The sequence below is a fragment of the Thamnophis sirtalis genome, unplaced genomic scaffold, assembly GCF_051295495.1.
Source record: "Thamnophis sirtalis isolate CommonGarterSnake01/CBP01778 unplaced genomic scaffold, rThaSir2_p1.2 scaffold_6, whole genome shotgun sequence".
NCBI classification, from domain to species: domain Eukaryota; kingdom Metazoa; phylum Chordata; class Lepidosauria; order Squamata; family Natricidae; genus Thamnophis; species Thamnophis sirtalis.
Window position 1 is genome coordinate 79,548,828 of NW_028261386.1, and position 23,029 is coordinate 79,571,856.

A 23,029-nucleotide genomic window follows, 5' to 3' on the forward strand; every position below is an offset into this window, starting at 1 on the left:
GGTCATATATTGTTATTTAATGTCATAATGGCAGATATAAACCAGTTACTTGCAATCTCAAAATCAGCTCTACAATGTTAGTGTAAGACATTATACTGGCACTTATTCTCAAAATGATGTTCAGGGGACTAATACCAGTAATCCAGTATATTTGCACAAGGAAAGGAAATGCAAAAGGTTCCCGCTGATTCCAGAGTCATATCCCTGAAATTAGCAATAAGCAACAATAACATTCTTTTGGGATTAATGTGTTCTTGTATATCACTGGCAAAATATATTTTAAAGCAAGAAACCTCTTTGGGATACATGTTAAAGATTCATAAACAATAAAATAATTCTCAAAACCAAGATGGTGTAAAGACAATTTAGTTCAAGAAATATTAGAAAAATCTTTCCAGAATGTATCTAAGAGGAACATCCCGATCCACAGAAGGGATTTTACCACAGAAAGATCCACTATGGATCATCTATATAATAAAATGAGATTAAACAACAGAAAGCAACAGAGAATCACAAAACTTGCATAACCCATTTTTCGTTCCAGAATTAAACTTCCAAAAAGTCACAATATATGGACACACAACATTCCTAACTGTTAATGCTCTCCCACATCACTACTACAACCAATCCCTGTCTAATACTCAAGCCACTTTGAATTGGCCCTGCTTGTTTTTTGTTTAATTTTTTGTTATGCTTAAAACACACATTGGTTCAATGAGAGTCAGAGCCATTATGCAACTGGTGCGAAGTAGACTACACTTCATTGGGATCTCATTTTACCCAATACATTCTTACAGGCAATGAAAATAGTACCTGGAAGGGCCACTGCGCCTGCTACCTCTACACTAGAAGGGAAATATAGTCATGTAATTATCCTGACCTATGGGAGATAAATTGAAAACCAAAACTCTTTACAGCAGAGACTACGTTAAAAAAAATAACAACACTCATATACCAAATCATGAAGCCCAGGGCAAAAAGTCAGTTAAAGTATTGGAAGAGTGGAAGAAAGAAGTATTAAAAATAAACTGCACTGGGCAGAAGGAATAAAGAATAAAGAAGAATGGAGCCTTTGTGAGAAGGTTGAGAGTTGAGAGAAGGCAATCAACTACTTTTTTCCTAGTATGTCATTAAGATCCTTGTTTAGCTGTGCCCCGAAGAGTGATGAAGACCCTCAAGCTTAGTCAAGCATCTCAGTGAACCTGACATGATTGGACCAGATAATTTATGGTATAATGGTTAAGATAAATTCAGCCCATTTTCTGGGTTGAAAGAAAAAGAAGGAAACAGCACTGCATGGGATAATGTTTCTACAAATATGGGCAAAATAAGCCATTAAACCTGGAATGCTAAATTTAAAATACTTTTATAGCTTATTCTATTAAAAAGGAGACAGACGCTGGAGGCTTTTATTTAATGGTTCAGAAATAAGACTCAAGAAAATGTAACATTATATTTTCATCTTCAAAAATGGAAATAGGTAGCTGGTGAGCAAACTGAATCCACCATCCTGAATGTGAATTTATTCTTTAATACAAATAGTCCTCAACCTACGACCACAATTGAGCCAAAAATTGCTATTTTTGAAGTCAATTTTGATTCATTTTATGACCTTTCTTTGCACAGGTGATTAAGTGAATCACTGCAATTAAGTTAGTAACATGGTTGTTAAGTGAATCTGGCTTTTCCACACCAACTTTTGTTGATCACAAAAAACGATAGCATGACCATGGGACAGTGCAACCGTCATAAATATGAATCAGTTGCCAAGCATCCAAATTTTGATCATGTGACCATGGGGGTGTTGCAAGTCGGAAGTGTGAAAAATGGTTATAAATCACTTTTTTCAATGCTGTTATAACTTTCAACAGTCATTAAATGAATTGTTGTAAATCAAGGACTATCTGTATATGTTCATATATTTTTGCATCCATGTTATTCTAGTTTCACTCTAGTTTGTTTCATATTTTTTCTTTTCTTCCGCCTCTTTTAGTGTTTTAAATTTCTTTCCTTTTCTGCCCCTGTCTCTTTTTCCTCCAAGATCCACTTTTGACAGTACCAAGAAATGGTTTATGCCTATTATGAAGTCTTACTTCTCCTTCATGCATCCTTCACTAATTATCTCTATCACAAACAAATACATATTTTAAGAGTGATAATAATTCCTTTGGCATGTGAATAGAGAAATGACCTTACATTTAACCATGTATTTGTTACAAACAAATCTTTTTTCATACACTTTTTGTAATTTACTGCGTGATTGAGAATAAAAGTTGGAAACAAAAAGGAAATATCTCCTCTTTGCTACAACATAGGCTGAATTCTCAGAGGTCTGATAGGAAAAATTGCCCTAATAGCCTTTTAAGCTTCTTAAAAACATCTGGTAGTCATAATTAGAAACATCAAGGGTAAACATATCTTGAGAGTTGTGGTGGCGCTGTGGTTGGAATGCAGTACTGCAGGCTACTTCTGCTGGTCAACAGCTGCCAGCAGTTTGGCAGATCGAATCTCACCAGGCTCAAAGTTGACTCGGCCTTCCATCCTTCCAAAGTTGGTAAAATGAAGCCCCAGATTGTTGGGGGCAATATGCTGACTCTGTAAACTGCTTAGAGAGGGCTGTAAAGCACTGTGAAGCGGTATATAAGTGTAAGCGCTATTGCTATTGTTCTGATCAAGAAATGGGAATTCTTGCATTTTCGCCAACTAAGGATATAGTCTTAGAAAATGGGAATAGAGTATCAGGATACTATTAATCAAAATCAATATTTTCAAAGTTATATTATAATAATTAGGCCAATAGGTCACTTCAAATTAACCAGGGCTGCAACTGAGGAAGAATATGAGCAGGAAAAACAGAAACCCATTTGGGGTTTGTTTCTATTATAACCATTTGCCGAAGCATTTGCTATATGCTAAATTAATCTAATAAATGTGACTTTTTAACAAATGTACATTCCCAATCATTGTTCTTGCCTTTAGTTCATGGTACACATGTCTACCTCAGCTTCTCTTTGAATCAGACACCCATAGGATTTTTATAACACTATATGTGGAGATAAAATAAAAGGTATAAAATGTATTCTAGAAGATCAGCATCACTAGTTATACAACAGGTGCTCTTAACATGGTAAATATGCTAGGTAATACTTGCCTATTGTATCAAACTAATAAACTGAGTATAAATCCTAAATAATGAACTATAATTTATTAGCTCCATAATTTTAACTTTATGGCAGGCGCTTTTATACTCCAATTTCATTTAAGTGGAACAGTCTTACGAGATAAATGCTACTTATTGTATGCTAAGTTTTGCAATCAAGTTTTTATTTTAAACATGACCTAATAAAGCTGCTTTATAATTATCAATCCAAGAACCTCTCTCTTGTGTTTTTTTACATTTAGCACTACAAAAGAATAATTGCATTTTAGTATGGGGATGGAGCTTAGACGCAACAAATCTAACACTGCTCAATGTAAGAAGTTGCAATGATGACACCCCTGTCAGAAACTATCTGTTTAATATTTCCAGAGAAAGAGTGTCTGCTTCCACCTGCTGAAACATTTTTGTGTAAGATGACTAGCATCCCTTCTATTAAATCTTCTCTTCTATAAATGAATTATAGTTTTAACCTTGCTTCAAGGACTAGTTTGCAAAATATTCTGCATACACTGCAAAATTGGACACAGCAACTGTACTAACTGGTCACGAAAGAGTAGAACAGAACAATATATCTTTACCAGACTTTTGCCTGATAGAATAACTATGTTCAAGGGAGTGCAAATATACCACTCCCTTTCAGAAGTCCTCCTCCATTGGGTGAGGACAGAAGAAAAACCAGGGTAAGCCCATGTTTTCCAGCACAAGAACCATTTGCACATTCAAGTCACTGCCTGAACGTAGCTAATTACCTCTTGCGATTTGGATGCTGTACTTCCATCCCAGAAGTCAGTTATACTACTTGTTCTACTATTATATGGGAAACAAAATGTTTCTAGAAAGCATTTTCAAGTTTCAGCTGAAAAAGTATCAAAATTGTCAGAATATTCATGAACTGGCAGAGACAGGTAACAGGTCAGCCAATGAGGCTTGTTTGGAAACAGAAACTTAAGTAAGAAGTCTGGGCATGGCTAAGCTGTATTAAACTCTGAAACGAAACTAGTTTGGATTTGTCTGCTGATCTGAACTGAAATGAAACTGTTCTCCGCTGCTGGCATTGTATGTGTATGTGTCTATGTATGTATGTATGTATGTATGTATGTATGTATGTGTGCGTGTATATGTATGTATGTATATGTATATATTCATTCTTGTATATAAAAATTTCTTATTTAAATCAATCCTGCTGAGTCAGTTATCTGCTTTCTGGATTAGATTTTTGTAACAAACTCTGACAAAAATGACACAATGTACTTAAATTAGTCTGCAAAATGCTTCAGCTGTGTCAGCATTATGAATCATTTGTCCCCAAAAAGACAAATTTCAATTATGCTTAACCAAGGAAAGCTGCACATTTAATGAGCGATACTTGTGCCTAGTGATGTAGGAACCTGATGACTTCAAAACAAAAATACAGACCAAGTCACCATGAATTGTGTGACTTTACTGAAGGATTATACAAAAGGTTGCTCAGCCCTCTCTTTGTGGATTATATTCAGTCAATCAGCAACAAAAACTGATATTCCAGCAGTGGAGAAAAAAATCTTTACTCATTTATTTAGGACATTAATAGAAGAACAGGTTTGGGGAGCAATTTTTCATAGAAAAGTGGCTAGAAAGAAAGTGGTAATCAGCCTTAACTTCAACTGTCCCAGTGGATATTTTCACATCATCCCATCCATGACCTAAATCTCATTTTAAAACACTGCAAGCTGGTTTTACCTACATCTACTGAGTGCTATATAATGTCACAGCACAGATGTTATTCAAGATATGTTGTATTGCCATACGTTCTTTAAATATTTGAATATGTAATTTTCTGTAATTTTGAGCAGAAAATGGCAACATTAATTTGTTTGACCAAGTTGTTTTATTTATTGGTGCATTGCATTTATATTCTGCCTTTCCTTTAAGTTCCAGGCAGCATATTGAGGTTACCCCTCAATTAATGACACCACAACCCTGTAAGACACATGAGGCTGAAAGAGAGTGACTGACTCAATACCACCCAATAAGCTTTGTACCGAGTGGACTTAAACCTGGAGGCAGCGAGCGTGGGCGGGGCTGATGGTGTCCAGCAGTAGCCACAGCCTGCTCCACCCTCCTGTTCACGCACAAGAGGCTGCAAGTGCGCGGGGACCGGCGGTATTTGGCAGCAGCTGCAGCCCACCTGTCCCTTGGTCAATGCACTCTGGGCTTGCGCAGCCTTTGCAATGCAGGTGAGTTTTTTACCTGTCCAAGCAGCAGGTACAGGCAGGGGGAGATGCACAATCTGGATGTGCTGCATGCACCACAGGAGAGCCAAGTCAATGGATAAAGTGGGGGGCCGGCCATGGGAGGCTCATCATCATGTCTCTTGGCTTGCCTGCAGCCCACGCGTGTAGGGATGGTCTGCCTCCACCTCCATCCCTATCCGCGTCTCTGCCTCCATCTGCTGCTTGGACAGGAAATCAACTCACCTGCATTGCATGGACTATGCAACCCCAGAGTGCACTGACCAAGGGACCGGCGGGCTGCAGCTCCTGCCAGATACTGTTGGTCCCCGTGCGCTTGCCACATCTTGTACACGAGCCAGGGGGTTGGGCACCCAGCTGGGCTGATCACCCTGAAATCCTGTTTTCCGGAAAATAAGCCTTAGTGCTTATTTTGGAGCATGGGTCTTATTTTGGGGAAAACATGGTGATTAATCAATCATTAATTAATTGATCTTTCATCTAAAATTCTTAATTCTCCTATAACTCCTGTTTTGGAGGTTTTGTTTATAAAAATACAAATATGTTTTTAACATTACCTTCTAAAAGTTTAGTGAAAAAGGAAAAGCTGAAATGGCATTAAAAATATTGCATGTGCTCTTTTTATGCAGGAAGTTCACTGTAAAAGTTCAAGCATCATCTCACCATTTGCTGTATTCATTCTGAAGTTATCCAGAAATTCCTCCAAGAGTTGTGATTGGTTTTGCAGGGGCAAGAACTTTCTTGCCTCCTTGGAAATGATGCCATCTTGCAAAGAAGAGCATAATGCTGTCTTAGGGCCTTTGAGATTTGTGGTCAATGTCAGATGCACACTTTTCTCCGAGAACAGCAATTCCATCTGCCTGAGGTCAAGCTCAGATACAGATTCTCCATTTATAATCAAAATTTCATTGCCAACACACAAGCCTGGGAGCAGGAAAAAGCAGAAGACAAACAGGGTAGACACAACAGCAGGAGGGCACAATAAAACATATTGTAACAAACTGTTAGAAATGATTTTTTAAAAAAATCTTACCACATAAAGGTTTATGGAATGTATTGTGATGAAATAATAACTCTTAACAAATGTTTTGCAAAAATTAAGATTTACATAAAGTATTCTGCTTGTTATAAAAGGAGCTAAAAGCACAATAGGAGAGTAACTTTTCCATTGTTCAATAAAGCTGTCAAGGCAGTGAACCAACACAAAAACCTACTGGCCTACATTTTTTTTCAGCATTGCACCCAAATAAATATAGACAAAATTCTAAAGCCTTCCCTTCCTTTTTAGCTTATAATTTCATTCGGTGAGTACAATAATCAGAAGCTAGTTAAACGGAACAAAATCCCTGGGAACATGGGCAATAAAGGAATGTAAGGAGGGAGTGGATTCAACATCCATGAAAAACGGCATTTGATCATATCATCCTTGTCATAAAGACATGGATTGATGTGGCAAGATGAAATTCTATGAGTATTCTTACAGTACAATAGACAAAACTCTATTTAACTCAATGTGTTGTCTAGGATAGGGCTGCTGAAATCAGTGACTTCAGCCAGATGAAGATGATATTTCGCTCAACATGTTTTCCATATCCACAGCTATCTGCTTGCTGAGGGTATGCTTCTTGGAGAACACGTCTCTAGCATGGCTACCCAACAAGCATATATGGGAGTGGAATTGGGGTGGGAGAAGAAGAGGATTTTGCACTTGGGACTGCCCTGAAGAGTATCTAGAAGCTTTAGCTGGTACAAAATGCAGTGGCATAGGTAGTTATGTGTACTCCAAAATCTCCACGTTATACCTCTGTGCTGTGAGTTGCATTGGCTGTCAATTTGCTTCTTAGTCAAACTAAAGGTGTTGGTTATGACCTTTAAAGCCTTATATGGCCAAATTATTTGAAGGACCACCCGTCCCCAATTGCATGGACCCCGGTCCAGCAGGTGGGACATACTATAGGCCCCATTAGCCAAGGATCTTCCCATGGCAAGACTCGGGATGAGTGCTTTTTTATGGCACCAGCCCCTTGGAATATCATTCCTTTGAGGTGAGATTGGCCCCAATCCAGTTAATCTTCTGGAAGTCCCTCAAAACATGCTTTTGCTATTGGGCTTGGGAAACGCATGAAAGTGCAGAGCCTGTTAAATGCCATTGTGTAAATTAGAATTGTAAAGAATTCTATTCTATTCTATTCAGTGTTTTAAGTCTAGACTACACTCTTCCTCCCCTTTATTATTGTAGTTTGTAGCTGTCATTAACCGAGTTTAATGGTTGAATTTTGTATTTTTATTTTAATGTGTACACAACCCAGAGTCACATGTAAGTGAGACAGACTGCCATATAAATTCAACTGATCGATTATGCTGTGCTATGATAATGCTATGCTGTCCATCTGTTTAACAAAAACCTTTCCCTGTCGGTGCTAAGAATGTAAGAACGTTTTGATAGACCTACCAACCACCAAAAGAGAAAGAGATAAAATGATTCCTCCCTCCATTCACCCATCCACCCTTCCTTGAATATTTGTATCTTGTCCATAACTTATATTTTAGGTGGTTTATTTTCATTTTAGAGCATGCGTAGGCATTAGAAAATAATGTAAATGAGAGAGACAGCACAAACCTTCTCTGTAAGCTATCCCATCAGGAAGAACATCACTTATAAATATATGGGTAAGATGCTGATGTTCATCAACTTGAACGGTGACTGCAAATCCTGGCATTAAAAAAAAATCAGATTTGCCTTCTTTAAAATGTGAGTCATTACTACTATCTTAAAATGAGCTACATAGTATTAGTATTCAATAGCAATTCCAAAGAAAGAATATATTTTTATATTATTTAAGATATTGTGTCTCATTAATATTGTATATATCTGAAATAACATAGAAGTAAAATGCAAGCCATTGGAAAATAATTATTAATAACAGAATATCATTGTTTGTAGTCTTATAACATTGTATCTTCAATAGAGGGCATGCCATCTTTCTTAGACTTCAAAACCAAATCATTCTTATCATAGTTTCTTTTGGCTCCATTTATCCAAAGGTCCTGTGAACTTCATTCCAGAGGTGGGTTGCTCCCGGTTTGGTAGTCATAATTTGGCCTGGGTTGCAGAACCAGGGTGGCCCCACCTCGAACCGGTTCCCCGGTCTCTTCTGCCGTTGCTGGTATGTTTCTATGCATGTGCAGAACAATTTACAGTCAACTGCGCATGCACACAAGGCGAACCAGTATAAACCAATACAGGAACCCATCCCTGCTTCATTCCATCAAAATCTTCTCTATGAAAGCTAAACAGAAGTCTAACTTCAAAGACACACTATATCCTTGGCTAACAATATAGGGAACGGAACTCCAGGCCTAACCACATCAACAAAGCAAGTATTTAAAACAGTTTCTTCATTCAATTAACTGATGACTTACCAAAATCAACTACACCCTCTTTCTTAGTAAGATGTGCATGGTAGGTGTTCAAAGGAAAGATTTCTATTTCATCATATATCTGTAGGAGAGATAGTATCATCTTAAGCTGAACTGGGGATAGATGCACAAGACTCAACAAATAAGCACAATAGTGTCACTGTTACGATCAGCTCCTCCATTAAGCAGTTGCTTTATAAGGCTGTTTTTGGAAGGTGTTAAAGAGCAGAACGTTGCCAACTATCGTATCAACTCTATTTGGACTCTGTATCTCATTTGTTAAATTTTATTTCAGTCACTATACAGTAATTTGGATTAGAGCATTGAAAATGCCATTTATATTTAAAAATCATGATCATTAAATTAAAGAATCGTTTAAAATATTAAAGCCAACATGATAGAGAATCTACCCATAATCTATATTTGGACAAGAAGCAAAATTTCACCTCTGTCTGTTATTGCCTAGCTTCAGTTCTAATCCTTTAAGTAATTTTCTCCCTGGCCTGGTCACACTTTCAGTATGAAGGATGCGCTACTTTAAAAAAAATAACCCTCAAGTATCAAATACAGGGGAAGAGGGAGATAAGCTTTGTTCTCTTTAGCTGCCCACTCCTGCATAGACAAATAAGATCCTTCAGCTCACTTGACATGTGATGACAACAGATACATGAATAAAGGCGGCTGCCTTATCACTTCTGTTTTTGGCTCCTAATGTAACAGTGCAGCAATAAATTAAGAAGGCGTTAAAAACCTCGCAGAAATTAGAATCACTAGCCACTTTAGCAGACTGTAGTGAATATCAGAAAGAGTAGTGAGAACTTCTCATCTATAAATGGAGTTGTGCCTCACCTTAACTTAATAAAAAGGTCTAAGGCCACGATGGGGAACCTATGGCACGGGTGCCAGAAGTAGCACGCATAGCCCTCTCTGTGGGCACACATGCCGTTGGCAGCTGCTCTTCTGGTTTCTAGCGTGCACATGAACGCCTCACGCTGGAGCACCAAAAAGCAGCCTATAAACAGCCAAAAACGCCCCCCAAAACAGGCCATTTTGGGGGCGTTTTCCAGGCCATTTTCAAGCTGTTTTTCGGCACTCTGGCAGAAAAACAAAAAAATCCTGAAAATGGCCCAAAAATTGCCTTAAAACAAACAGCCTAAAAATGGTCCCCAAACTGGCCAAAACCAGCCAAAAAACAGGCATGCGCACGCCGGGCAGCTGGTCTTCAGGTTTCCAGCACTCCAGTGCATGTGCATGCACGCACATTTCGGTTTGGGCACTGAGTGCCAAAAAGGTTCACTATCACTGGTCTAGGGCCTAAAGTTCCAGGCATAATGAAAAACTGATCTCCTCCTAAAATTGCTGCAGATTTTTTGATTTTTTTATGTGACAAAAAAAAGAAAATACCTGGGGAAATAGCCTATTTAGATTTAGTTTTAATTGCATTCAAATTAAAATGCATTTTATTCTGGTCCCCATCCCATTTAATTTCTTTCCTTAGCCAATTCAAAAAAATATTCAGTACAGCCTTTGCAATGCTAAATAAAGACTATGTGTGGTTTATCCAGATGAAAAAGAATGTGCCTAAAACAACTCGCATCTAATTTTTAGCAACCTGTTCTTTTACATATCCAGACTGGTGTGTAATTTGGATTACATGTCAATCTGCTCAGCCAATATGTATTAGTTTTGTGTTTGTTCATTCTCTTCAGACATAGTCCAAAACACTGGAATGCCACCAAGTTGGAGAGGGCTATTTCAACCATTCACTTGAAGCCAAAATTGAAAGACCAGGATTCTAATGTTTTTCTCCATCTCAAAGATCAGTTATTTGTGCCTAATTCCATTTTGACTATGAGAGGACTATTCCATTAAGAAGTGTTTGTAGCATTCCTTGGGATTAGAGATTATACAGTCCCTGGCAAATTATATTTCTTAGGTGTCTCTTATTCTAAGGTGGACAGCTCAAAAAATATTACACCTGTTGTTTTGGCCAGCTACAAAATCCGGCAAACTTTGCCATGTTTTCTGTAAGAAAAAATTATCATGCCTCAAATAAGGATTCTGATCATGGAACTGCATTCTTGATCCTGTGCATTACCTGGTCTTGAATATATTCATACATTTCGGGGATACAGTGTTCAGTGTTTTCACCAATAAACCTTCTAAGTTGTAAACCATAATGTCTTGGCTCCATTTGCTTAATCTAAAAGACAAGGGGGGGGAAATCTATCATTTAGGAACTATTTGTACAAATATTTATCACAGCAAATACAGAGATACATCTTCCTTCGGTCTTGAATGTGTCACTTTCTATAATAATAATATGCATCTTCGTAAATAAATCATGTGGTTTATATATCAGCGCAATTCTATTGCTTTTAGTAACCAAGAGTTTCTAATATTTTTAAAATCCCCACTACCATTCTCATGCTTCTTCAAAGAACAACCCCAAAAAGTCATTATAGGTAACGTGCTGGTTAAAGATCAAGAGTGCCTTAAGTAAGGTACATTATACAAACAATTACAGATTTTTTTTTAAAGGCAATTTCCTTTCACAAAACTTTTCCACTTGTCTCTGGGACTCTCTTGCCACCTAGTGGTCATTTATGATATCTTACATTTGCCTGTTTTTCTCAAAATAGAAAGCGCATGTGATTAAAAATCTACTCTGAGACTTAATAGCTAGATTATTATCAGAAAAACTATCTCCGGGATATAGTGACAAGGTAAATACTTTTCTCCCAGATTTGGGGACAAGGTGGTTGCAATATATTGCTGTTGGCCAGTTTTACCCCCTTATTCATTGTTTATTTTATCTGGAGTGCATATTGCTAGCAGTTGGCTGAGAGGTTGATCCACTAGAGGCAATTGGAGAAAGATGGTGTCATAATAGAATGAATGAATGAATGAATGGTTTACCATCTCTACATCAAAACCAGTTCGTTACTAAATATTGTTTGAAGATACTTACATTTTCAATTACTTATATTTTGCTTGCGTCATTGTCTACTTAAGGGAAATGGGTGTAATTACATATGATAATATTAAGGTGTAGAACAATGTACCTTGCAAGCCAGGATCAACACATCATTTATTTTGTGATTTGGCTTTAGGGTTAACATTACTCCTTCCCCATCAGGATACCGAACCAATGTCTGGATATCCCAGATACTTTCTTTTGAAGCATTTTCTGGAGCTGAGTAGTAAATGTTTAGAAATTCATCTACTTTCTGCTGAGAGGGAAAAAAATATAGTGTTTAGTAAATATTCTTTTAAAGAGTAAAGGTTTAGCTGTCCAATAAAGTATTAAAAATAACAGATCATTATGTCTTTATTTGTAGTTTATCTATAGATTTGATTAAAAATATAATTAAAAATGAAGTATTTGTAGCAGACTTCCGTATCAATATTTTTGCATCAGTACTTCAAAATGTTTTCAAATCAATTTTAAATAAAAATGAAGACCTTTAAGTAAGATGGAATAGAATGAAAAAACAACAACATAGCTTTCATTGCTATTCCTAGCAAATGAGGAAACAATTGAAATTTGGCTTTTGACCATAAAGAAATTGCTATTGTTAGTTTGTTTTCAGTTTCTCAGAATTATTTTCATAGGCCTTTGTTTTCAAAATGACGTTTACTATTTATTTGTGTTTGTGTTCATACATATACATACAGACAGACAGACATAAACTTGATTTGATATTAAGTTAAAGTTTAATTCAGAACGTTCATCAACAGAGGGCAGTGTAGCTCAATATCACTTATACAGAATACTGTGAAGTTATGATGCACCCACATGAATTTATATTTCTTTTTATTTCCTTCATATTCAAAAGTCAGCAAAACCTCATTCATGAATGTCTATGGAGATTCTCTGTCAGCCTCTGCTTTGCTGCTGCTTTTCAGCTGCCACTGAAACGGGGAGGGGGGGCTTGGTATTTGGGAGGGGAATCATTATGTATTGGAGGATTGTTATTAGGAGCTGTCCTGACTATCTATCTGCACATGTGGAAGAAGGGAGTTTCCCGCCAAGGCCAACTGTCCAGCATTCCACCCTGATGATGTTTTTTGAAGACATCTCCCACCTGACGGTTGGGTGAATTATTATTGGACTATGAAATGGGGTGCCAGGGGGAGGGGATTGAATCATACATGATATCTATTGCTTTCGCGCCAATTTACTCAGACTCAGCTTTGCTTTGCTATTCATCGTTTGTAATTAGTAAAAGTACACTTAATTCTAAACATGGAGTTGAGTTGTTTCTTTCTTGATTATTAAATGAAGGAGCACTTGACATTTTCAGTCATCCAGGTCACGGTTGTCCCAAAGGTGCTTTTTCAAGAGGCAACTGGACTTCTTTTGTTTTTCCTTGATGACATTTCGCTTCTCATCCAATTAACTTCTTTAATTCAGTTCGGAAGAAGCTTCTTGGATGGAAAGCGAAATGTCTTCAAGGAAAAATAACAAAAAGTCAAGTTGCCTCTTGAAAAAGCACCTTTGGAACTAATTAATGAATGCAGATTTTCTTATATTCTTCATTTTAAAAATTCAGCAACAGGTGTCAAACCTTCCACATTTAGACCACAATCCTTTTAATATAGAGGAGACTAGAAAATGCCTTAAAAGACATAAGGCAAAAGCTATCTAGAAAAGCAGATCCCAGCAACTTTTCCATCAGGGATCAGCTTCAGACTATGTAACTGTAATTTGTACTTAAAACTCCAACCCATTCTTTTTCAGAGCATCAAAGATACTTATGTTCAAAGCATTTCAACTAAGCTTTACTATTTTAATGTCCAAAATACTTATTTATTTTTATATTTGAATCCCATCTTTCTTTTAGGAACAGAAGGCAACAAGCCTTCTTAAAGATCCTCTTCCACAGAGGCAGGATTTCTAGGAAGAAATCATTGACAAAAATCATATTTTAAAAGAATGAAAAGGTAGCTTATTTCCCCACTCAGCTAGAAAGCTGAAAAATGAAATATAGGAAAAATGGTGCTTACAAAAATAATTTTGTCCTTATTTGCAATGTAGTTATGGAAAAGCAAAGACAGGACATGTTTTAATGAAAACAAAACACAGTAGTGTTTAGTCAGTGTGCTTACACTGATAACATACGTCTAATAGCTTTATACTTTACAGACTTGTTTCAATAAAGGATATTTGTAAGGGTTTAAATGAGGGGTCCTTGGTGGTCTATGAGCTTGGTTGTTTTCTTGCAGACGTTTCATTACCCAAACTAAATAACACTATCAGTTCTAGTGACTTGACTAGCACTGATGGGGTTACCTAGTTTAGATAATGAAACATCTGCAAGAGAACAACCAAGCTCAAAGGATTTCTCAGAGGCATGTTTGATCCCATCTTTAAATTGATTTAATCTTTGCAATAATTTGATATGAAGATTAGGTGAAATGCAACAGAAGATTTGCCTAAGCCTATTTTCCTTGCCTAACATTCATAACACTTTTTTCCTTTTGGTCTATTGTGTCCAATTCTCAGAGATTATCTATAGTTTTCTTGGCAAGGTTTTTCAGAAGAGGTTTTAGGGATTTCAGAAAGTGACTGGCCTAAAATCACCCACTTAGATTTGTGCCCAAGGTACAATGAGAACTCAATCCCAGTTTCTAGCTTGAGGCCTTAACCACTACACCAAAGTGACTCTCTTAACATTCATAAAACATCTGCACCAAAGTTTTAGGTTTGCCAAAATTAGAAATACTTTTCTTCTTTAAAAAATTGTGGTAGAAACAAAATTCCACATAATTTTTAAAAGGAAAAAAGCCTGATTAAGTTCAAGTTCAATTTATATTTTCCAATTTCAAAATTAAGTGGCTAGATTTCTCCTCTCTGTTTGGTCTGCTCTGTAACTAATATCACAATACTTCATTCATTTATTGCTACGGACTTCTGACAACACATTAAGTTTTCCAGCAATTTATGCCAACTCTGTAATGTGCCCAACATTTTGCTTGAAAAGCAACCGGTTGTTTTATAACTTTCCTGTCTTTGTCTCCATTTTTATATGAAACACCTCAGAAAACCTGTGGGCTTCACTAAACCCATCTGGAAATGGCGAGTGGTTTAGCACGCTACAATTAATCATTTCTTTGAGTAAGTGAATGAGGCATTATGAAGCCTGCAGCAGCTCTTCTATATACAGCTATTTAATTCATTTAAGTACTTTTACAGCTGGAATTCCACGGCTTATTCATTTAGTAGACATAAAATGGGGCTAATTCAGTGAAGCAAGTGCCACAAATTTGGCTTCACATCAAGGCATTCTCACAATCGATGTATTTTCCTACTGTCCTTAGAAGCAAGACCATACAAGCAAGCATACAACAGCAAAGATACTTTCAATGGGACCATTTTAAATGCACATTTGTCCATCTTGCATAAAGCAATGCCATCGTATCCCACAGTAGAAGAACTTTAGATATGAAGGACTTATATTTAAAATATTTTTACTTACAAGGAAAGATTATTTTAAAAAATATAGATAGTCCTCAACTTACAAACAGTTCATTTAGTGACTGTTACAATGGCACTGAAAAAAGTGACTTAGGACCATTTTCACAGTTATGGCTGTTGCAGCATCCCCATGGTCATGTGATTTACATTCAGATACTTGATAACTGGTTCATATTTATGATAGTTGCAGTGTCCAGGGGTCATGTGATCACCTTTTGTCACCTTCCAACAAGCAAAGCCAACTGTGTAACAACTGTGCTACTTACTTAACAACTGCTGTGTTTCACTTAACAAAGGTAGCAAGAAAAGTTGTAAAATGGGGGAAAATTCGCTTAACAAATTTCTCACTTAGTAACAGAAATTTTGGGCTCAATTGTGGTAGTACATCAAGAATATCTGTATATGTATAAGTATAATCTTTATTGTCATTGTAAAATACAACAAAATTGGTAGTATCAACTGGTAATTTTTATTTTTTATTATTATTTTTAATGTAGTTTAATGTAACAAAAGCACTGGATACAGAGGTATGTGAAGGGTATTTCTAGTCTTGGGGAGGGTTTCTAAGGGACTCAGGCCAAGCTTAGAATAAAATGGTAGACCAGATCACCAACTTATTACATCAGTAACATGATACTATCAGGTAACTAGGCACATTCTTAAAAAGGGCCTAATTTAATTTTTTATGTTGAAATTGATACTTTAAAGCCCTGAATTTCTTACAAGAATCTTGAGATTTTGCATGAGAATCTAGGAAATCATAGAAGAAAAAGTTGGCAACTACTGATTTATGATATCATTGAAGCATTTACTTATTAAGATTTGCAGCAACAATATTTGCTTTGAGCTGAAATGTCAGTTGTGCTCCTTCCCTTTTCCCATAGCTATTCATCTGCCCTCTTACTGGGAAGCCAGCAATTCCCAAGGCTTCACTACTCTAAAAACAGGGAGTCCAAATGCTCTGAATCAGAACTTCTTTAGAACTGTAATGGAAAATGAGATCAGTGGGAGGAGTCAGTATCCACTGATTTAAATGCTTCGAGCACAATGAAGTGGCCCCTAACCAGAAGTTGTAGTTGTTCAAGAGAGTTTTGGTGTCATCCACTATCATACAATAGGAGTTGGCCAAGAAAATAAATCCACAAAATATATCATCTTCTCTATTCCTGGTTTACAAACCCAAAGGCTTGACATAAGGATCTCTAGGCAGTATTGGCTTTAAATAAAATGAAAAAGGCATGCTTCATGTTTGTGGTCTGTGAAAGTGCACACTGTAATTATCTTAGGAAAAGATAAGGTAAAGGTTCCCCTCACACGTATGTGCTGGTCATTCCTGACTCTAGGGGGTGGTATTCATCTCCGCTTCAAATCCGAAGAGCTAGCACTGTCCGAAGACGTCTCTGTGGTCATGTGGCTTGCATGACTAAACACTGAAGGTGCATGGAACGCTGTTACCTTCCCACCAAAAGTGGTTTTTATTTTTCTACTTGCATTTTTACATGCTTTCGAACTGCTAGGTTGGCAGAAGCTGGGACAAGTAATGGGAGCTCACTCTGTTAAGCAGTGCTAGGGATTTGAACCACCGAACTGCCGACCTTTCTGATCGACAAGTTCAGCGTCTTAGCCATTGAGCCACCGCATCCCTTAGGAAAGGATAGAATTATATTATATCTGAATAAAAGAATGCAACCTACAACTACTTCCCAGTAGTTTGGGATATATGACTAATTAATTGTATTAAATAAATCACACATTTTACTGATTAAATATTGATGACTGGTATTCAGCCTGTGGAGACTTTTTTTAAAAAAGTGAATATTCCTATTCCAGCATAGGAATATCATTTCTGTAAAGGAAAAACATAAGAGCATAGAATAACAGAGTTAGAAGGGACCTTGGAGATCTTGCACCCCAACCCCCTGCTCAGGGAGGAAGCCCTATACCAGTTCAGACAAACTATCCATAATATTTCAGGAATGTTAATGGAGCCAATTAATGTGACAATACTGTGAATGGCAGGAAATGCAATAATTTATTTAACAACCCACTACAGAAGCTTGTATAGAAAAGATGAAGTATTTTCCCTCTGATTACGACTCAAATCAAGTAAAACAAGTCCTTACTGCTTTTTTGTCATATATTTATAACATCTGCAAACACATTAAGCAGGTGGAAGTTAAATTAAATGTGTTGGATTTTATTATATTACCTCAGCAGAATTACTGTAATTATGAGGTAGCTGTGTTCCAGGAATTCCATGTCCTCCAGTTGAGTCAAAAATCTAATTAAAGAAAACATACGTTAACATAATGCAAACATTTCATAGCATTGCTGTTTCACTTGCATACAAGATTTCTCTCTCTCTCTCTCTCTCTCTCACACACACACACACACACACACACGTACACACACATACATATATACCCCTGGATGAGATGCCTGGGAATATATGGATCTTTCCTGAATCTTTTCCCTTGCATGGGTAAAAAGGTGATTTTAAAAATATAGGTAGTCTTCATTTAGCAACCACAATCACTAAGTGAAATTGTGACTGTTTTTGCAATCTTACTTAAGCTTTCCTTTGCTGTATAGGTATGTGAAGGTTGTAAGTGCCGGCATAAGTGACACCTTTTCATCATCATAATTGCCAATGGTCACTGTCCAAGGAAGTCATTAAGCAAGGCCTATCTCTACATTATGAAGGCAAAGACTTAAATGTATGGCATATTTCTGTTTCATTAAAAATAAAGATGTTAAAGATAATGTGAATAACAGTACTCCAAATGGTCTTAAAACAATGCAAAAATATCTATTTCTGTGAAATGAGAAAATAAAGTTTGTTTTTCTGTTTTAATCTAGTAAATGACAACCAAGGATTAGCACATTTTTGATTGTCATTAAAGTACTAATTCAGTAACTGAAAACTTTTTGTTGTCATACAGTTACAAGATTCTGAAAGACATAAGCTTAATTGATTACGCTAACGTCCAAACAAGTTATTCTTCAATATTTAAGTTCAACATTTTTACTGTGGAGTCTTTAATGCTCTCTGAGCTTGGTTGTTTGCTAGCAAATATTTTATTCCCTGATTTTGTTCCCCATTTATACACAACAGCTTCCCCTAATATGTTAGTGAGGATTTGATTTTTCCTTGATAGACCAGAATTTTTTACTTTCATAAACTGATGAAGGCAGTTTGAAGATCCATTTGTTTGTTTCCTTGGCTCACAAGTCTTTTCCAGCACCAAAGTTCAAAAGTGTCATTATTCTTTCTATCCTGTTCTTGAAAGTCCACTTCAAGAAGATATAGCTTCATTTTCAAGAGAATTCAATGCTGGCTGTTTTTTTATTGCATGACTAACACTTAGTGGCACACATGTAAGATTTCCAAGCTGTAACCACATTTAGAAATAGCTATGCTCAAAATTCTGTATTCACTTCATCATTCTGCCTTCTCTGATTTTGGGAATTTGAAAGGGGGGAAGTCTGTTGTTTGTACTAACCAAGGTTTGCCACAATTCTGGTAAATACTGAGGACTAAATTCATATGAAATATATTTCTACTGAATTATTATTCCACAAAAAAATGTCATCTACCGATAGACTGCTGCAGTTACTTTTCTCATAGTCTTCAAAAACGATTTTTTTGATAAGGAATATGTGAGAGGCAACCAAAAAAACGATAAAACTGTTATTTCTTGATAAACTTCTGACAGCTCTTTAGTATCTTGCTAAACATCTTAAGATATGGAACTAGTCTTATGGCTTCTAACTGATGCATGTACTTGTGACTGTTTAAATGAACATCATGCAAAACAGCCATGTCTCAGTATCTTTGGCTTCTCTTATCCTCTTCAATTATGCAACATGTCCACTATCTTGGACTAGTATATTATTTAGTAACATATTGATATTACAAAATGTTTCTATCTTTAATGAGAATGGACTAATCAATTTTGATGAGTTTGATTCACCAAGAAGTTTACAGTTATGGTATTTTTTCCCCAGTTGTATTTTGGCATGGCATGATACATGCCACTACACTTGTTTATATTTGCAACATTTCCCCTATATTCTTTTTAAATTGTCTATGAAATCATCTAGCCACCCAAAATATATGTTTGATATCACAAATATCCTTAATGGGGAAACTGGCACTGACTGGTGCTTATAAATGTTGTATCCTACACACTATACTATGTACTACACTGTAATATGTAGCACACTGTACTACACTACACACACTATGCTTTGGTTTGATAAAGTTTACACTTATTCACACAAAAAGATCAATACATTAACCATGGTTTATTTTAAACCTCAGATTTAAAATTGACCCTGCCTCTTCCTCTGACAGCAGTTTCCCTCAGTAATATCACCTACAACTATCTGACTGATCAGTGGAATGAGTTGCCCCAGGGACTGGCAAATTTTTCTATTTACTCCCAGCAACCCAATGCAAATTCTACAAAATAAAAGGAAAGAAACTCCAAGAACAGATCTAGCAAGTCATTGCTAGTTTTCCTCATCTGCAATATTGATTGTGGCTTGGTCAAAATATCATAGTTGATAAAAACATTGGCTTTAATATGTGAAAATAAATCTATTGATTTTCTGCATGGTTCTATTTGCGAAGATTTAGTACACCATAAAATGTAAGTTATGTAGCCTTGATGCCACTGGCAAAGCATCAACAGGCATTGGAACGATTGCCAAAACTTCTAAATGTTCATTGATACGAACCAAGTGAGAACTACCTGGGTTATAGAAGGCCTCTTCTCCTTTGCCTTTCTTGCAAGGGTATCCAGTCCCTTCAGGGAGGAGAACAAACCCTTTTTGCTCCACAGTCTCTGTGACAGAGACCACGTTCTCTTTCTGAGAGCTGCCTCATCCCTGGAACAGATCTAATTTGGGGGAATAGGGGAAAAGAAACAGAATGGAAAGTCAGAGGCAAGCATTGAACTGTAGAGTTCTTCATATCTCTTCTCAGAAAACAAGACAGTAATCAAGATCAGTCATATGAAGTAGAAGACAAAAGATACAATTCAAAATGACTTATCTTCACTGTTGTGATGACTTCTACAACACTTCCCTTTACTGGAACAGATAAGGAGAAGGGGGAATGCAAGTTCTTGGGAGATGGCAATTCTGCTATCTTTTAGCATAAATACGGCAATTGAAGTTCCCAGAAGCCCTTCTCTCAGCATGGGAGAGAATTTAATCAGTATGATAGTTACATATCTCTGTCCCAGGCCAGCCAATTGAAGTTCTCTGTTTTATCCTAGTCTGGTGTGGGTGAGATGATTGCATAACAAAAAAACAGGCTCCGATTCAACCCTGAAAAGACACAGCTCTCACCTGCCCACCCTCCAATCCCAGATTCTAGTTCTATAGATTTTCCACCCATAGCTGTATGTGTTGAGAGAGAGAGAGAGAGAGAGACAGACAGACAGACAGACAGACAGAAGACAGACAGACAGACAGACATCTTATAATCACTCATGGTCTAGGCACCTCTCAGAGATATTTCTGCAAGGCACTCTAAATGGGATTGATTTCAAACCCAACCCAGAACCAAACTTGGTATACAGATGACTTACTCTCTGGAAACAAATACTGTATGGGTAAGACACCCTTAACACCGCTCAGGGTGTGTGTTCTGTTATGATACAGCCTGTTGTGCCTTCAAATGGCTTCTACTGTACTGCTGTAAAATGGCTTCTACTGTACAGCGCGGTAGAGTTGCCATGGTAATGGCTTCCCAGTACTCCACAAGGGAGCTCCCTCTGGTAAGGGGGAAAATCCAACATTAGAAATTACATTTCCCCCCTATAAATAAATACCCAGACGATGCCGGGTTATCAGCTAGTATTATAATATTTTATGAGTTGCATTGGTTCCCAGATAAAACTCACTTATATAGCCCTATATGTCACAAGACCATATTTTACTTGCAGGATTGCCTTTCCATGGCAAGTTCTGATCACCCACTAGATCATACAGGTTTGCATGGGCCTCAGGCCCTTTTCTGAAGTAATGCCATCAAAAGGGAGTGAAAAGATATTATCTATTACTCTCCTTCCAGCTTACCAGGGCATGAAATGATGAGACTGAGAACAGGCCAAGTCTTCCAAGGGCCATTTTCGAAGGACGACTGGCAGCAGCCAGAAGACTCTTTGGATTTGGAAGTTCTCCGCCTTGCAAACTGGCTAAGTAACAGCGCATTTTGAAAAGGTCCATGTTAAATTTTTCCAGATTCTGCTCCCACTGCTGAATCTGTTTAGGAACACAAATACTTCTATATTAGAAGACAAATTGTGGGAAGGAGATGACCGTGCAACTCTGGTCCCAAGTTATTTACATCTGGAACAACATAAAAGTTGATTAGTTTATCATTTTCAAAACACATGCAGTTAAACTGTGTTCCAAATACCCATGAAAATCAATACTGCGCCAAAAGAAAACTGGAATGGCAAGAGGAAAATGTATAGAAATGTATCAGCCCTACAGCTCCTCCAGTTTGTCTCTGCATTTAAAGGGTGTATTCAAGGCAATTATAAAAAATACTTTTGGGAGGGGGTATGTGGAGGAGGTAGAAATGCCTCTATTACCTTTTTGGTAATAGAGCCAGTTATTTTTAATATTTACTATTCCAAGGCCACCTTAACCAGTTAGTCCTTTAAAAACTCAGAAAACGCAGAAAAAACTCAGAAAGGTAAAAATACATACAAATTTAAAAAAAATGTAACAAAGTAAAAGAAAGAATAATGAAAAGAAAATATATTAAACAAATTACATATATAAATAAATAATTTCTCCCTTCATCATGACAGATACAAACAATTTCAGCAACTTATCATCTTCTCTAATAGAGGTAGTTCTTGACTTAAAACCACAATTGGGACTGGGATTGCTATTGCGGTTGTAAAGCAAGACATCATACAATGCTTCATTGTGGGGTGGCAAGCAACCCAGGAACCATGCCTGCGGTTGTTTGCCATACCCCAGGAAGCCTCACCCACTCAGTCTGCCCAAACAAACATTTGTTTGCCCAGTTGCTTTCTCTCCCGTTCCTTGCACCAATTTTTGGTGCCCAGCTGCCATGACCTAAGCAGAAGGGCCTTGCTGCCTCAGCTATCTCCTTTTCAGACCAGTGGCCACTAGGCTAACCTCATCTCAAAACCATTAACATCAAGCCACAACAACTTCTAGCAAGCATTTGTTCAACAAGCTGCCTGCTTTCCCAGTTCCCCGTCCCAGTTCCCCTCTCATTTTGCGCCCAGCCACCATGGCAGAAGGAGAAGCACCTTGTTGCCTTTGCCATCTCCTTTCTGAACCCAGCTTCTCCAGTGAAATTTTCCTATGTGTGGCTCCCTGAGCCTTTGGAAGGCCGTGCTGCCTTTGTAAACTTTCCCTGACTTCCCAAAGGCTTTCTGAAGATAGTGCAGCCTTTAGACAGCCATGCTCTCTTCGGAAAGAAAACACAGCTTTATAAAGAAAACAGAGTTTTCTGAAGACTGCACTTTCTTCAGAAGCCTTCATAAAGCTGCACTATCTTCTGAAAACTGGGCTGTTTTAAGTATCTCTAGACTTCAGCATGAAACCAATGGTACAAGAGGCATTTATCAGATTCCTTTAAAATTGCCCTCTGTTTAGATTTTTCCCCTTATTTAAAACTGAATTCCTTTTTGAAATGATCATCATTTGAGGATCATTCAGGATTTTGATCATAATATT

The 23,029-nt window shown here is 37.1% G+C and overlaps 1 protein-coding gene across 2 annotated transcripts in view; it reads right to left on the reverse strand.

Moving 5' to 3' along the window:
- TIAM2 (TIAM Rac1 associated GEF 2) overlaps window positions 1–23,029 on the reverse strand; it is a 227,818-nt gene that overhangs the window by 40,530 nt on the left and 164,259 nt on the right. The window contains exons 7-14 of one of the 2 annotated variants that reach the window (XM_087718253.1): window positions 21,383–21,568; window positions 20,050–20,196; window positions 17,502–17,573; window positions 11,877–12,044; window positions 10,910–11,014; window positions 8,815–8,893; window positions 8,012–8,104; window positions 6,055–6,315 (exon numbers count right to left, since the gene is read on the reverse strand). In XM_087718253.1, the coding sequence (XP_087574379.1) occupies window positions 6,055–6,315; window positions 8,012–8,104; window positions 8,815–8,893; window positions 10,910–11,014; window positions 11,877–12,044; window positions 17,502–17,573; window positions 20,050–20,196; window positions 21,383–21,568 (1,111 nt within the window). The remainder of the gene's footprint in view (window positions 1–6,054; window positions 6,316–8,011; window positions 8,105–8,814; window positions 8,894–10,909; window positions 11,015–11,876; window positions 12,045–17,501; window positions 17,574–20,049; window positions 20,197–21,382; window positions 21,569–23,029) is intronic. The other variant, XM_087718254.1, reaches the window with a different exon arrangement.